Source organism: Herpailurus yagouaroundi, unplaced genomic scaffold, assembly GCF_014898765.1.
Source record: "Herpailurus yagouaroundi ecotype Mexico unplaced genomic scaffold, PumYag 192, whole genome shotgun sequence".
In the NCBI taxonomy this organism is placed as follows: domain Eukaryota; kingdom Metazoa; phylum Chordata; class Mammalia; order Carnivora; family Felidae; genus Herpailurus; species Herpailurus yagouaroundi.
Genome location: NW_024412423.1, coordinates 4,789,116 through 4,807,212, shown reverse-complemented (window position 1 = coordinate 4,807,212; position 18,097 = coordinate 4,789,116). Strand labels below are relative to the sequence as shown.

At 38.3% G+C, this 18,097-nt stretch overlaps 1 protein-coding gene across 5 annotated transcripts in view; it reads right to left on the bottom strand.

The window, feature by feature from the left end:
- The window catches only part of COMMD10 (COMM domain containing 10), a 219,987-nt gene that overhangs the window by 192,366 nt on the left and 9,524 nt on the right, over positions 1-18,097 (bottom strand). For all 5 annotated transcript variants that reach the window (XM_040444280.1, XM_040444278.1, XM_040444276.1 and 2 more), the window contains exons 3-4: positions 16,105-16,215; positions 13,832-13,987 (exon numbers count right to left, since the gene is read on the bottom strand). In XM_040444280.1, the coding sequence (XP_040300214.1) occupies positions 13,832-13,987; positions 16,105-16,215 (267 nt within the window). The remainder of the gene's footprint in view (positions 1-13,831; positions 13,988-16,104; positions 16,216-18,097) is intronic.

Sequence of the window (18,097 nt, the reverse complement as noted above, 5' to 3'; positions counted from 1 at the left end):
ACAAAAATGGGCAAAGAGGGGCGCCTGGATGGCTCAGTCGGTTGAGCGTCTGACTTCGGCTCAGGTCACGATCTCGCAGTCCATGAGTTCAAGCCCCGCGTCAGGCTCTGGGCTGATGGCTCAGAGCCTGGAGCCTGCTTCCGATTCTGTGTTTCCCTTTCTCTCTGCCCCTCCCCCGTTCATGCTCTGTCTCTCTCTGTCTCAAAAATAAATAAATGTTAAAAAAAACATTTTTTTTTTTAAAATGGGCAAAGATGTGAACAGATAATTCACAGAAGAAGACACATAAATGGCCAAAAAACACATAAAAGGTGCTCAACATCTTTAGGTTCACTATCCTTGCAGCTACTAGAAGGACTAAAATTTAGGGGGCACCTGGGTGGCTCCATCAGTGAAGCGTATGACTCTTGATTGAGGCTCAGGTCCTGATCTCATGGTTTGTGGGATGGGGCCCTGTATCCAGGTCTATGCTGACAGCATGGAGCCTGCTTGGGACTCTCTCTTTCCCTCCGCCCCTCCCCAACTCACATGCATGTACTCTCGCTCTCTCAAAATAAATAAACCTAACAATTTTTTTTTAAAGATTGGCAATACCAGGTGTTGACCAGTATGTGAAAAAAATTACTGGCTGGAATATAAAATAGTAGAACCACTTTGGAAAACTGTTTGATAGTAACACTTAACCAATCAATCCACTCCTGAGTATTTATCCAAGAGAAATGAAAATATATGTCCAAACAAAGATGTATATATTTAAAATAGCCCAAAACCAGAAATGGCCCAAAGACCCATGCATGAGCAGGTGGATGGACAAACTGATATATCCACAAGACAGAACACTACGCTGCAGTAAGAAAGCACAAACTACTAATACACACAACACTATGGATGAACATCAAAATCTGACTCAAATGAAGAAGGCGGACAGGAAAAAGGAACACCTGTATTAATTCTATTCATACACTGCTATGCAGTTTACAGTGACAAGAAGTGTATCAGTGGTTTCCTAGGGCCAAGATTAGGGGGAAAAGGGACTTCCAAGGGGCATGAGGCAACTTTTGAAGGTGATGAAAATGCTCTGTGTGTTGATTGTGGTAGTGATCTCATGGGTGTACATGTACCAAAATTCATCAAACTGTACAATTTAAAAGGATACAGTTTACACTATGTAAATTATAACTCAACTAACATTGTTTTCTAAAAGATACAATATACTGGAGGCGCCTGGGTGGCTCAGCTGCTTAGGTGTCCAACTTCAGCTCAGGCCATGATCTTGCAGTCTGTGGGTTTGAGCCCCGCGTCGGGTTCTGTGCTGACAGCTCAGAGCCTGGAGCCTGCTTTGGATTCTGTGTCTCCCTCTCTCTCTCTCTCTCTCTCTCTCTCTCTCTCTCTGCCCCTCCCCTGCTCATGCTCTGTCTCTCTCTCTGTAAAAAATAAATAAACATTAAAAAAATTTAAAAAAAAATTTTAAAGATACAATATACCGGGACACCTGCGTGGCTCGATGAAGCAGTAAAGCGTCTGACTCCTGATTCTAGCTCAGGTCATGATCTCACAGTTCTCTCTCTCTGCCATGCCCAAGCTCACTCTCTCTCTCTCAAAAATAAACAAACTTAAAAAAAAAAAAAACAAAAAACAATACACTAAAGGTTTTAACAGAAGAATGACAGCTGCAAATGGGAGCACATCTTCAGCCACCCACTCCAATCACCCTCTCTGCCACCCTCTAATCATGGGCAAGAACAGGAGGCAATAAGTTTCCAAGGACCAAGCCACACTCACTACTGCTTGCATCCTAGAGAAAGAATCCTCCATTGTGACATCTGTTAAGTATAGACAATGTCAGGATCTTGGAAACGACTGCTATGGAATATGACATCCATATTACACTGATGTGAGTATATTAGCATATATCACAAAGATGCAAACAGATAAACTTCTTGAATTAATACTGGCTCTATCCTTCACCCAGATGACTGCCAACCTCCCTAAAACATACTACATAAATCATAAAGGCTACGCATTAGGCAATCTCCAGACGACATCAAAACTCCCAAAGTGACTAAGCCAATGCCCTTCATTAATGCTGCTGCTACACCAAATCATAATAAGAGGTACAAATGCTTTACTGTAAGTATCACAACTTAGGGATACTCCCTAACCTATACCCTTAAGTTTATCTAAACTTAAGGATATATCCTAGTCTCACCGCTAGGATGGCATGGAACTTAATTATACTCCTTGACTCACAGACTTGGCCAAAACACCTAATCATGGCCTTTACATCCAAGCTGAAAAGGAGGGAAAACACCAATGAACCATCCTTCAAACTGTTTGCCACTTCTGCATACCAAGAATTTATGAAAAAGATAGCACAAGGTTGAGGACACTGAAATGTCATTCAAGTAATGCTCTCACAATTGGCAACACTCTCAAAAAGTACATCAACTCTATTTAGCAATTTCTGAATGCTAGGCACATAAGAGTAATTTTGCTAACAGCACAATTTTTGGCATTAGTAAAATCTTTATTTAATTTGTTAATGGTTCTGGTTTTGTGCAATTATTTATAAAGCAGAGAACACATTTCTGTTTCAAATAAGACTGATTAAGGAGCTCTTAGATCTACAGCTCTTTTAATTGATTGCTGCAATACAGCTAATGACATCACCTTGTTTTCCGGGAGAATTTCGGTTTCAAGCTACAGTAATTCTTTCTATATTTCCAGTTTTAAAAAGGAAAAAATGTAAATGGTTGAATCAAGTATTCCAGCAAACCTCAAGAGTCATGAAATAAAAGAACCACAAAAGGTTTGAAGTACAACCAAAATAAAAACAGAAGAATACTAGGAGAGAGGTGTCTGGCTGGCTCAGTCAGAAGAGCGTGTGACTCTTGATCTCAGAGTGGTGAGTTAAAACCCCATGCTGGGTGTAAAGATCACTTAAAATAAATAAATAAACTTAAAAAAAAAAAAAGAATACTAGGAAATAAAAAATATATCCATATCCCCTTCTTATTTGGTCTTTCTCCACTAATCAGTACAAATACACTTCTTTATAAGAAAATCTAATGGGGCGCCTGGGTGGCTCAGTAGGTTAAGCGTCCAACTTCAGCTCAGGTCATGATCTCGCGGTCTGTGGGTTCGAGCCCCGTGTCGGGCTCTGTGCTAACAGCTCAGAGCCTGGAGCCTGTTTTGGATTCTGTGTCTCCTCCTCTCTCTGCTGCCCCCCCACCCCCCACCATACTCATGCTCTGTCTCTCTCTGTCTCTCAATAATAAATAAATGTTACCAAAAAAAATTTTTTTAATAAAAAAAAAGAAAACCTAAAAGACTGCACTTCAAAATAGTACAACTTGTAAAGCAGAGATATTGTGCATTTATTCATTCAACAATTATTTATTGACAACCCACTATCTTCCAAGGGCTAGGGCAATGGAAATACAATAGTGAACAAATGCCCTTGTAGACTCACAGTTTAGTAACAGAGACAGAGAATTTTAAAAATAAACAAGTGAAATATATAATGTGCTGGATAAGATTAAATGTTATGTTAAAAAAAAAATGAAGTAAGAAAGTACCACAGAGATGTGGCCACTTTTCATGATGATGATCAGGGCAAGATTCAATGACAAAGATGCATTAGAACAAAAGAGTCGAAAAAGGAAGCCAGCCATATGAATCTCCAGGAGAAGGGCTTTTGAAGTAAAGAGATCATAGGTGACCAAAGTCAGCCAGGTGAGGGATGTTAAAAGGAGAAGGTCAACAAGATAAGGTAGCAGACTGAGGGGTTTATAGATCATGGGGAATCTTAAGAAATTTGACCTCTATTATAAGAAACATTGAAAGTCTTTGGTGGATTTGGAGTAGAGATAGAATAAGACTTAGAATTTTAAAAAATCACTTTTTAAACAAATTTTTTTTAATGTTTTATTTATTTTTGAGAGTGAGAGAGACAGAATGTGAGCAGGGGAGAGGCAGAGAAAAGGGGAGACACAGAACCCAAAGCAGGTTCCAGGCTCTGAGCTGTCAGCACAGAGCCCGAAGCGGGGCTCAAACCCACAAACTGTAAGATCATACCTGAGCTGAAGTCGGACGCTCAACCGACTGAGCCACCCAGATCCCCCAAGAAAATCACTTTTAGAGTTCCTAATCTGGTAATGGTAGGAAACAGTTTATATTACCCTCTTTACAAATAAAATTATAACCACTATACAAAATATCTTCCAAACAATGATTTGAAGGCATTGGAGAATGGCTAAAAGCAGGTAGAAGTTAAGGGAATTCAACTCATTTAAGACGGGAACCACACAAGGCAATAGATTCACATTTATATGACTTTCCCCAAACCACCTAGCACAGGCTGGCTCAAACTTAAATAGAAACTCTCAGATCTCGCTCCAGGGGGCCAGCAAACCCTTCCTCGGTATGGATCCCAGAAAAATTAAAATATATGTCCACAAAAAGACTTGTACACAAATGTTCACAACAGTCTTAATTCATAATAGCTAGAAACTAGAGACAACCTAAATGTCCATCAACACGGGGATGGAGAGACAAAAGGTGGTATTTTTATACGATGAAATACTACTCTGCAATAGAAAAATGACTGATCCAAGTAACAACATAAATGAATCCAAAAAATATATCATGTTGAGAGAGATTAGTCAGACACATTTTTCTGAGTCCATTTACGTTATATCCAAGAACAGACAGAACCAATCGCTGGTGACGGAAAGCAAAGGTGGGAATGGAGGAACCAACATTGGGCATTTTCCAGGTGATGAAATTCTTTATTTTGTTATGGATAATGATTAAATGGGTGTGTATAATTTCTAAAACTCATCAGACTGAACTCTTAAAAATCTCAAGATTTAGTTGCATGAAGTGTGCTCTTTCTACCCTCTTTATATAAAGCTATTTATCCATCCTTAGGATTCCAAAAGAAATGAAACAAGGATGTCAAAGAAAATACTAAAGCAAAATAATACAGTAAATTTTACAAGTATCAAGTCCAAATGTCTAATTTCTTTTTAAAATTTTTTTTTTCAACGTTTATTTATTTTTGGGACAGAGAGAGACAGAGCATGAACGGGGGAGGGGCAGAGAGAGAGGGAGACACAGAATCGGAAACAGGCTCCAGGCTCTGAGCCATCAGCCCAGAGCCTGACGCGGGGCTCGAACTCACGGACCGCGAGATCGTGACCTGGCTGAAGTCGGACGCTTAACCGACTGCGCCACCCAGGCGCCCCTCTAATTTCTTACACTCCATATAAAAAATAGGTATTTTTAATATTAATTCAAACAAACAATTAGCTGTTGCACTTAACGATAAAGTCAATTGTACTCTAAAGGCTAAAAGGGGATACATTTGTAAGAATGTTATAGTAACAATACAACCTCAGAAACAGTGGCTACCCAACTTTAAACGGAGATTTCTCAAGAACCTGCAAGATAGGATGAAATTTCACTAGAGAGTACAATGCAGTGAGTAAATACTATGAATAAATTCGCCAAGTAATTGGTAAAGAACAGTCTCAGTGAGAGAAATTCCCATTAAACCTATTTCAAACAGGGTCATCTGGGTGGCTCAGTCGGTGAAGCGTCCAATTTTGGCTCAGGTCATGATCTCACAGTCTGGGTTTGAGCCCCACGTTGGGCTCTGTGCTGACAGCTCAGAGCCTGGAGCCTGCTTCGGATTCTGTGTCTCCTTATATCCCTTTGCCCCTCCCCTGCTCACATTCTGTCTCTCTCAAAAATGAATAAACATTAAAAATATATATATTAAAAAAGTAAATAAATAAACCTACTTCGAACATCGGAAACAAATGTTAAGTGTCAAATATGTATTTAAGAATTCCCTAACATATAAGTGCATTTTAAGAAAAGGAGCTGGCTACTCAGAGTGCTTAAAATATGCCTTACATATATTTCTCATCATCACATCTGTTACTGAGGAGCAAAGTTAATTTGGAATGTAAAATTATTTTAGAAAAATAAGCCTTTATATTCTCTAGTATCAATTGTGCAGCTAACATCTAGGTGGTAATATAGCATAATGGCTTAGGAGTGTGATTCCCTGTAATAAATCCCCATTTTGCCACTTTAAGGTCTCAGAAAATAGACAAGTAAGTCAATAGCATCTGATATATAAGTTTTTACATTTATATAGTACGAATATATGTACGGGAACTCCTACCAGACTTTAAGGAGTAAAATGAAGTACAGCATTCAAGTTCTGTCTGAAAGGAAATTCGCAATTTAATACATGTTGTAGCACAGGCATTGTGACAAAAATCAAGAGAAGACCCTGTTAGGAGGACAATGCTGACAGAGGCAATGGTGATAAAAGAGGGAAGAATACGAAATTCAAATAAGTCATGGTGACATTTCAGTCTCAAGTCTCCTTAAAGATTAAAATAAAGCATATTAAAAAAAAAGTGAAATAGGATAAAATTTAAAAATCTGTTCAATCATATCCAGCAAAAGACTACCATTAAGATTAATTTTCAATCTCCCTCTCTCTTATTGGATCTAAATAATACAAGACGAAAGGAGGTGTTTTAAAAAATTAAATCAAAAATAAGCACCTTCGATTTTATAACTTATTATTTAATGGAACCTGACCATTTGAACTTAGAATTATTACCCACAGATGTTCTACTGCCAGCACTGCACAGAGAGTTCATGCACGTGAGCCCCTAAATTACCAAAAGCAGCACTGTAAATAAATATACCTTTTGTTCATTACATAACAAGTCTCTGCCATGGACAGGATCTATTTTCACACATAGCCGAAATAAATATCAGAGCCAAAAAGGAAGATAGCATTATCGCTGCCAGAGGTAGCATGACTTAAAAGGAACAAGGCTTAAGGGGCACCTGGGTGGCTCAGTCAGTTAAGCATCCAACTCTTGATTTCAGCTCAGGTCATGATCTCACGGTTGGTGAGCTCGGGCCCCACATCAGGCTCTGTGATGACAACGCAGAACCTGCATGGGATTCTCTCTCTCCCTCTCTTTCTGCCCACACTCCTGCTTCCACACCCTCTCTCAAAAATAAGTATTTAAATTTTTTTAATATTGATTTATTTTTGAAGGGGAGAGAGAGAGAGAGACACACAGAGTGTGAGTGGGAGAGGGGCAGAAAGAGAGAGGGAGACAGGGAGAGGGAGAGAGAGAGAAAGAGAGAGACAGAGAGAATGAGAATCTAAAGCAGGCTCCAGGCCCTGAGCTGTCAGCACAGAGCCCAACGTGGAGCTCGAACTCACGAACCGTGAGATCATAACGTGAGCCGAAGGCAGACGCTCAACCGACTGAGCCACCCACATGCCCCATTAAATAAATACTTTTAAAAAACAAAAAACAAGGCTTAAAAAAATATATCTGATTCTCAGGTCAGTTTTACCAAAAGACCAACTGATTGGGGTGATAAACTTATACTTTATGTTTGAGGTTTTATTTTCTTCCTTTCCAAAGATATCCTACATAGACACAAAACTAAGTCAACCGCTCTTCACAGAAAAACTGTGTAGCCAACACCTAGGTAGAAGTATAGTATAATGGCTTACGAGGGTGACTACTGTGTCAAATTTACTCAGCTACATGACCCTGAACCAATCATTCAATCCTTCTAAACCTCAGTTGTATTTTAAATATAAACTATAACTGTAAGTAGGTTTTACAAGATACAAAGCACCCAGCAGAGTATGTGGCCCTCAATAAATACAAAAAATGCTTGCTATGATCTCAAGAAACTAGAACAAAGCTGGAAGTATCCCAATTCCAGATTTCAAGATATATTACCAAGCTGTGGTAACCAAAACAGTATGGTACAAGCACAATAACAGACACAGAGATCAATGGGACAGAATAGAGCCCAGAAATAAACCCATGCTTATATGGTCAATTAATCTGAGACAAAGGAGGCAAGAATATGCCATGGGAACTAGTGTCTTCAATAAATGGTACTGAGCAAACTGCACAGCTTCATGCAAAAGAAAGAAACCGGACCGCTTTCTAACACCACACACATAAATGACCCAACATGCATTAAAGAGCTAAATGTGAAACATAAAACCATAAAACTTCTGGAAGAAAACATAGGCAGCAAATATGACATGGACCATCGCAACATTTTTTTAGATATGTCACCTCAGGCAAGGGAAACAAAAGCAAAAATAAACTACCGGGACCACACCAAAATAAAATGTTTTTGCACAGCAAAGGAAACAATGAACAAAACGAAAAGACAACCGACCGAATGGGAGAAGATATTCATTCAGAGAAGATATTCGCAAATGATGTATTGGATAAGGGGTAAATATCCAAAATAAAGAACTTATAAAACTTAACTCCAAAAACACAATCTGATTAAAAACTGGGCAAAGGACCTGAACAGATCTTTTTCCAAAGAAGACATACATGTGGCCAACAGATACATGAGAAGATGTTCAATGTGACTCATCCTCAGGGAAATGCAAATCAAAACCACCATGAGATATCACCTTATACCTGTCAAAATGGTGAGAATCAAGGAGACAGGAACAGGGCGAGGATGTGGAGAAAAAGGAATGCTTGTGCAGTACTGGTGGGGATGTAAATTGGTGCAGCCACTGTGGAAAAGAGCATGGAGGTTCCTCCAACACTTAATAACAGAGGGGAACCTGGCTGGCTCAGTTGGTAGAGCAAGTGACTCTTGATCTCAGGGTCATGAGTTCAAGCCCTGCATTGGGTGTAGAGCTTCTTCAAAAAAAATTTTTTAAGTAGAAATACCATGTGATTCAGTAATTCTTTGGATAATTACCCAACGAAAATGAAAACACTAATTTGAAAATATATACGCACCCCTATGTCTATTGTGGCACTATTTACAACAGCCAAGATATGGCAGAACCCAAGTGTCCATGAGACACATGTGCTATATATACACAATGGGATAGTACCGAGCATTAAAAAGAATGAGATGTTACCATTTTCAACAACACGAATAGACCTAGAGAGTATTATACCAAGTCCAATAACTCCAACAGAAGACGATTACCATAGGATTTCACTTACATGTAGAATCTAAAAAGCAAAAGAATGAATAAACAAACAAAAAGCAGAAACAGACCCATAAATACAGAGGCTACACAGATGGCTGCCAGAGAGAAACAGGGATAGGGGATGGGCAAAATGAGTGAAGGGGGGTGGGAGATACAGACTTCCAGTTATGGAATAAGTTATGGGCATACAAGCACAGGAAATAAAGTCAGTGGTAATGTAGCAGCAGTGTATAATGACAAAATGGGGCTACACTTGTAGTAAGCATAGCATAACATACAGACTTGGAGAGTCACCATGTTGTACATCTGAAGTTAATATAACATTGGGTGTCAACTATACTTACACAAAAAAGGAAGTTTGCTACCACTGTATTAATTGTTTAAGGTATTAAAATAATGTATTAGCAGGGCGCCTGGGTGGCTCAGTTGGTTAAGCGTCCGACTTCGGCTCAGGTCATGATCTCACAGTCTGTGAGTTCGAGCCCCGCATCGGGCTCTGTGCTGACAGCTCAGAGCCTGGAGCCTGTTTCAGATTCTGTGTCTCCCTCTCTCTCTGCCCCTCCCCTGTTCACGCTCTCTCTCTGTCTCAAAAATAAATAAATGTTAAAAAAAAAATTTTTTTTTAAATAAAAAATAATGTATTAGCTATCCTCTCAGATAATCTGTATTAATAAAAGATAATTTGCTGCATTATCAAGGGAATGGTGTACAATTAATCATGTCCTTACAACTTTCCTGCATGTTTTACATGACAAATGACTAAACCACTTCTTAGATATTGATACAATGCAACATAATTTGGAGAAGAAATATTACCTTAAAAAAAGAAAAATGGGTGCCTGGGTGGCTCAGTTGGTTGAGTGTCTGACTCTTGATTTCGGCTCAGGTCACAATTCCAGGGTTGTGGGATCGAGCCCCACATCAGGCTCTGCACTGAGCGTGTACCCTGCTTAAGATTCTCCCCCCTCTCCTCTTCTCTCTCTCTCTCCCCCTGTCCTTCTATCCCTCTTCCCTGCTCTCTCTCTAAAAAATAAAAATAAAAATACTATCATCTGGAAGACACTGAAAAATTACTAACAGAAGCAGAAAAAAACATGTTTAACTGTGCGAGTATACTATACTTGTATAAATTCAAGAAAAAATGAACTCTATAAAATAAAATTATACAAACAGAAAACAGGCAAATATTAAAAGGCAAGTGAGATTGCTTAAAAATGGAAATGGTTGAAAGAAGAATTTCAGGGACACAAAGTGGGAAAACCTAAAATCTGTAAAGGATGTAGGGAAAAGTAGAAATTTAACTGATGCAAAACGAAGTAATGATGTGGAGAATGCTTGAGGACACTGAGAATGCAGAGTTCAAAAAAAAAAAAAACAAAAAAACAGGAGAGAAATGAAAACAATAAAGGGGCACTTTTAAACACCTGTAGCTAACACCATACTTTATGGTAAAAGACTGAACCCTTTCCCTCTAAAACTAGAAACAAGGCAGAACGTCTGGCTGGTCTGTTGGTGGAGCATGCAACTCTGGATCTCAGGGTTCTGAGTTTGAGCCCTAGGTTGAGCACAAAAATGGCTTAAAAATAAACATCTTAAAAAGTTAGATAGATAAAATTGGAAGCAGGCAGGATGTTTGGACTTCTGAGTCCTATTTAAATCATATTAAAAGTCCTACTCAGGGACACCTGGGTGGCTCAGTCAGTTAAGCGTCCAACTTCAGCTCAGGTCATGATCTCGCAGTTTGTGAGTTCGAGCCCCACGTTAGGCTCTGTGTAACAGCTCAGAGCCTGGAGCCTGCTTCAGATTCTGTGTCTCCTTCTCTCTCTGCCCCTCCCATGCTCATGCTCTGTCTCTCTGTGTCTCTCAATAATAAATAAACGTTAAAAAAAAAAAAGTCCTACTCAGTGCAATAGGGCAAGAAAAAAAATAAAAGCTGAACAGACTGGAAAAGAAGAAATAAAACGGTCTCTATTCATGGACAATGTAACTACCCATAAAGAAAATAACAAAAAATCCACACAAAAAAACTGCTGTAACTAATTAAGGAATTTACCAAGGTCACAGAATACAAGGTCGATATACAAAAATCAACTCTATATACTAGCAAGAAACAACTAAAAACCAAAATTTCAAAAACAGTACCATTACAACAACTCCAAAAGCACAAAATACTCAGGCATAAATCTAACAAAACATATGTAGGATGTGTTGGCTGAAAAATGAACAAAAGTGACATAAGAAACCAAAGAGGACCTAAATAGAGAGGTATACTCAGTACTGCTAAGAAGTCATTTCTCTATTAAGTGATCTGTAAGTTAAACATAATCAAAAATCCCAGCGGGATTTTTAAAAACTAGCAAAGCTGGTTTTTAAATTTATATAAAAAGTCAAAGAAATGAGAATATCCAAAACAATTATGGGGAAAAAAAACCCCGCAAAGTTAGCAGACTCACAATACTTGACTTTTAAAGTTTACTACAATGCTACAGAAATTAAGGTAGTATCATATTAGCATAAAGATAGAAAGATCAATGGTCTAAACAGAGAGTCCAGAGAAAGACCCACACAAACATGTCAAATGATTTTTGACAAAAGGGTGAGGCACTTCAGGGACAAAAAGATGTTATCAGTAAGTTATGCTGGACGTGTATAAATGAACATCTAAAATGAACATCTATACGCAGAAAAAAGGAAATTTAATCTGCGCCTTATACCAAATTAACTCAAAATAGATTTTAGAGCTAAATGGAAAAAATAAACCTATAAAACAGAAGAAAATAAAATTTTTGTGATACTGCATTAGCCCACAAATTCTTAGATGCAAAGCCAAAAGGATCGATAAAAGAAAATAACTGATAAATCAAACTTCATTAGAATAAAAAGCTTTCCCATAAATCACAGGTGAGAAAGGACACACGCCTAGAATAATATATAAAAAACTCACAAAAGTTGAAAGAAAACAAACACCCTCCACACATTTGAACAACCCAGAACAAAAAAATTCCCATGCATTTCCATATGCTGGGATTTACTCCTGAGACCGTCCTTTAAATTACTATAATGGAACTTCCTTATCTTTCACAATGTGGAAATACAATTAGGCAAAAGATGTGAACAAATATTCTACCAATGAAGATATATGGAGACAAGTAAGCACATAAAGAGATCATATAATTTGTTATTAGGAAAACGCAAATTAAAAATACAAAATACCACTAGAAACCTAATAGAATAGTTTTGATAAAAATAAGTGACAATGGAGCGCCTGGGTGGCTCAGTTGGTTGAGTGTCTGACTTCAGCTCAGCCCATGGGCTCACAGCTCGTGAATTCAAGCCCGGCATCGGGCTTTCTGCTATTAGCACGGAGCCTGCTTCCAATTCTCTGTTCCCCTCCTCCTCAGCCCCTCCCCTGCTTGTACTCTCCCTCTCTCCCCCAAAAATAAACATTAAAAAAAAAAAAAATGTGAGGCACCTGGGTGGCTCAGTCGGTTATACGTCTGACTTTGACTCAGGTCATGATCTCACGGTTCATGAGTTCAAGCCCCATGTCGGACTCTGTGCTGACAGCTCAGAGCCCGAAGCCTGCTTCAGATTTTGTGTCTCCCTCTTTCTCTGCTCCTCCCCCACTCGTTCTCTCTCTGTCTCTCTCAAAAATAAAAATATTTTTTAAAAAAAGTGACAATACCAAGTGCTGATGAGGTACTAGAACTCTCATATAATGCTGGCAAAGTGTAAAATAATACCAATCCTTCACAAATTCTTACAGAAAATGGAAGCGGAGGTGAGAACACTTCCCAGCTCACTTTCCAATGTCAGTTGCACTCTGATACCACCAAAGACATCACGAGAAAGCTATATAGACCAAGAGCCCTCATGAACATAGATGGAAAATTTTTTAACAAAACATAAGCAAATCAAACAGCAACATATAAAAAGCATGATACACAACAACCCATGAGACTGATCCCAGGAATACAGCGGGCTGTAAATCTGAAAATCAGTGATGTAATATAACCAACTATTAGAAAAAAGGTCAAAATCTGCATGATCAACTTAACCTCTATTAACAGTGACTAAAGGTCCCCCAGCAGTTTTGAAACACTGCTGTTATTTTGTATTTGTCCCAAAGTGCTCCCTTTTTCGCTATTTGCTATTCCACACATACTGAGTACATTCTGCTAGGCACTAATACAGACACACACAATTACGTGATTCAGTAAACATATCGTAAGACTCATACACAGGTACACCGTTAACAAGAATAGCCCACTCTGCCCAAGATAAAAAAAAAAAAAAAAAGGAAAAACAGGCTGACTCATTCCTATTCTGAAGTTACAGAGACATATTTTATTTTTTTTTTTTTAATTTATTTTTTTTTCAACGTTTATTTATTTTTGGGACAGAGAGAGACAGAGCATGAACGGGGGAGGGGCAGAGAGAGAGGGAGACACAGAATCGGAAACAGGCTCCAGGCTCCAAGCTATCAGCACAGAACCTGATGTGGGGCTCGAACTCACGGACCGCGAGATCGTGACCTGGCTGAAGTCGGACGCTTAACCGACTGCGCCACCCAGGCGCCCCTACAGAGACATATTTTAAACCATAAGTAAAATTAAATCACATTGTGGTGTCCAATACATATGGAAATAACCTTACAGGCCTAGTGTATATATTCTTTCTTTTGCCAGACTGCCTCTGTACAAAACATGATCACCTTGAAAACCCTTCCAGTACAACCATTTTTGCCATTCTTACTGGAAAATATCGTGGGGTAGTGTAACCATATACCTTGTGGGGAGCAAGAATCCTCTGTCTGAATTTTTCAACTGTTTCTTGACCCATAGAAGACCAAGCATTGCCGAAAGCTTCCGCTTTGTCTTGTCTGAGATGAAGGCTCTCTAACTGCTGCTGCAGAGCCGCTGGCTTCACGCTGTGATACACCGCCTAGTCACGAGAGGGCAAACATTACCTCTGTCCCTGATACTCAGACAGATACCTTGAATTATACTCAAATACAAAATTAGTTTTAAATGATTTAAATCAACAAAAAATTTCCTATTTCTATCAGAAATGTTTTATGTATTTTTTTTAATGTTTGTTTATTCTTTGAGAGAGACTGAGAGAGCGAGCACGAGCAGGGGAGGGGCAGAGAGAGGGGAAACACAGAATCCAAAGCAGGCTCCAGGCTCTGAGCTGTTGGCACAGAGCCCGATGCAGGGCTCGAACCCACAAACCGCGAGATCATGACCTGGGTTGAAGTCGGACACTTAACCAACTGAGTCACCCAGGCATCCCGTAAGTGTTTTATATCTATTTACCAATAATAATATACACAACAGGGAGACGCAGGGTTAAATGGCCTAATTTAAACTGTTCAGGCTACACTTTCCCACTTTTGCCTGTGTCTTAAGTAATCCTAAATCCACTTAACGGAAAAATGTCTTCTTTACGTTAGCTATGTAAGTGATACTCTATTTAAAGTATCATTTCTGGGGTGCCTGGCTGGGTGAGTCGGAGGAGCCTGCAACTTTTGACCTCAGGGTCATGACCGTGAGCCCCACACTGGGTGTAGAGATTACTTAAATAAATAAATAATGTAAGCAAATAAAATAAGCTATCATTTCCTCATTTCACTGAACTATTTCAAAGAAACGTAGAACGGTTTCATTTCCCAACAAACAAACTTTTTCCAGGAAGCGCTTTCTCAAAACCACCTTCGTCTACCCAACTTCCTAGGTAATACATAATAAAACATTGTAAACATACATAATAAATATTGTAAACATACAATAATAATGTACAATAATAAAATATTGTAAACATGTGAAAATAAAACATTTTTAATAATATCTGTTCTAGTTCTTAACATTATTCTGGAACAACTTTCTCATGAAGTCCATGTTGCTGGGTCCTCCTTGATTATCCTTCCTTCTACTGAAGGTTCACCAGGGTTCAGAACCATAGTCCTGTTTCCGACCTGTAATCTGCATAAGGCTGTGTGTAGTAGATGCCTGGGTACTTGTCTTCCTAACCATATCTGTTCACTAAAATGCCTATGAAGCTACAGTACTATTTAAACTTTATTTCACAAGTATTCTATGAAGTCACCCAACAGGAATTTATTGAAATCTATTTTAAGTCCAGCAATGTGCTAGGTTTATCGAAGGTGAATTAAAAATATGACAGGTCCCTCACAAATTCAAAACCTAATGAAGGCTGACACACATGAAATAATCAAAGACTAACAATGTGCTCCACTCGGATGAGCCAAGGATAAAAGGAACCCAAATTAGGGCAAAACTGCCAAGTGCAAGGGGTCAAAGCTACAGTGAGAGGAGATGGGACTTGAACCACATTTAATGGCTGAAAAAGGGATGCAAAAGGGCAGTTTAATAGGAAGAAATTGTATGACAAAAAGTCCTTTGACAACTATGTCTTTTCTAAATGTTTTATCATCCTAGTCAAATAAATCCCCCCGAAATCATTTCTTAAATTTCTTAAATAAAATGCACTCACTTCTCCAAGTTATAAACCCAGTAACAATGAATTAAAATGTTTTATACCTGTCTCAAGTCAATGAAACCCTGATTCACGTTGTTAAATACTTTACTCATGCTACTTAACATTTAGATTGTTTTGTAGACTGCAATACCGTAGGAAAAAATCATACATTCAAATATTTTTACTACCTTCAAATTCTCAAGTACAATATATTCACAGCTTCCATCCGTATACTTTTTTTGAAAAAATAAAAAGCGATAGGCGCCCCTGGGTGGCTCAGTGGGTTAAGTGTCCAACTCTTGATTTAAGCCCAGGTCATGATCTCACGGTTCATGGGTTTGAGCCCCACATCGGGCTTTGTGCTGACAGCCTGCAAAGGCTCTCTCTACCCCTCCCCCTAGCTCGCAATCATGCGTGTGCTTTCTCTCTCTCTCAATATAAACTTAAAAAAAATTTTTTTAATTAAAAAGTACATAAATTAAAAAAATTGATAGCTATCATAGCAATACAGATATGCAGTAAAGAAAGCATGTTTAGGAGGTTTGGGGCAATAAAAATACCTGTTCTAAAATGAATGATATTGTTTCAAGAACTAGGTGAAGATCTTGTTTCTCTAGAGAAAATGCAGCCTGAAGCTTTTCTTCTTCCTCCTCACTGAAACTGTTCTCAGCCTACAACACAAAAAGCAAGCTATTAGCACACATGCAGGTATTCAAAACTTAGACACTCCACAGAAGAGTATCTGAAGATTCCTTTATTCACACATGGGTGAGAAATGTTAAGAAAAAGCGAAAGAATCTTATGTGTTTGTAAATTTCAACAACTCAAAATCATAGTACAATTCATTATCTGGATCATGCCAAATGAAGCTCATTTTAAATAAATTTAAAAAAAAACATTACTTTAAGTTCTATGATTTATAGGAGGTGGAAACTACCAGTATTTACCAAAAGAAATGGATGTTTAGAAAAAACAATACTAGAAGGTAAAACCCCAAAATGTTAATAATAATTGACAGTAATGTCCACCTTCCTCATTCAAATATATTTACTGAGTATCTATTATGTGCTACAGAGAAAGGCAGTTCATGTCCTCAAGTATACGGTACTCTAGTTAGACATACAAATACAAATACTCATTCATGTAATTTTCATTTTGATGAGTTCTGAAAAAATGTGAGTTATTATAAGAGCATACATAAAGCAAGAAATTAGGTCTTTTTTTATCATTTTCATACATATTTTCCAAAACTCACACATTATACACATTAATTTTATGACCAATACGTGAAAGAAGACACACTCTGAGAAGTCTTCTTTCTTTTGTATCCAAAATAATCTCCTTGATCTAAAGACATTAGTTTATTACGTAGGAAAAACATGTACCACTTGAACAACTTTAAAATAAAAAGAACTCCTTTAAAAATAAATGAATTAAAAGAAAATAATATAAAATAAGATATAAAATAAAATAAATAACCTATATTATCCACATATACTAAAAACAACTCTCCCTATGGCTGCCTCTCCCGAACAGCAATAGGGAGAAAATTCAGAAGTTCACAAGCCCTCCCTTGACAGCTTACAATGACGTACACCTACCTGGCTTTTCAACCAAAGCTGCATTAGAGCTTTAAGCTAGCGTACTTTTGGAGGCTACTCACCAGAACTTCCAGTCTCTACTACCTGTTTTATGATTGAGAAAATCATGAGCCAAATTTAGCCAAAATGCCAATTACTCACCTCAAGAGCAACATTTTGACTTAAAAGTTTCAGAATTTCTGTGACTACCATGTCTTCTTGAAATAATGACCTAGAGTACCAGATTTCATCAATGTGAGGAAGGTAATGGTATTACATGTATATAATCAGAACCACGTGTTGTATTAAATTCACTGGATATTGGGGTGCTTGGGTGGCTCACTTGGTTAAGCGTCCAACTTCGACTCAGGTCATGATCTTACAGTATGTGGGTTCAAGCCCCACGATGGGCTCTGTGCTGACAGCTCGGAGCCTGCAGCCTGCTTCGGATTCTGTGTCTCCCTCTCTCTCTGCTCCTCCCCCACTCATGCTGTCTCTCTCTCTCAAAAATAAAATAAAACATTAAAAAAATAAATAAATAATAAATAACAAATAAATTCAATGGATACTTATAATTTAACCAAGTCAGTCAATCTGATGCCTTGGAACACATGCTAAATAAGCTGTTTTCACAAAATAATAATAGTGATTGAGGAGGTACAAAAATAAACTTTCAGTGTCCCCAATATGTACAAGGAAGGGAAATTTGTTTAAAAAATACAGCAAACAAAAAGAGAGAGAGAGAGAGAGAGAGAGAGAGAGAGAGAGAGAGAGACATTCTCAAGATTTCCAAGGGCATTATATTAATAAAGTGGTTTGGGGAGGGGCACTTGGATGGCTCAGTTGGTTGGGCGTCTGACTTCTGCTCATGTCATGATCTCACAATCTGTGAGTTCGAGCCCCTCATCGGGCTCTGTGCTGACAGCTCAGAGCTTAGAGCCTGCTTCAGATTCTGTATCTTCTTCTCTCTCTA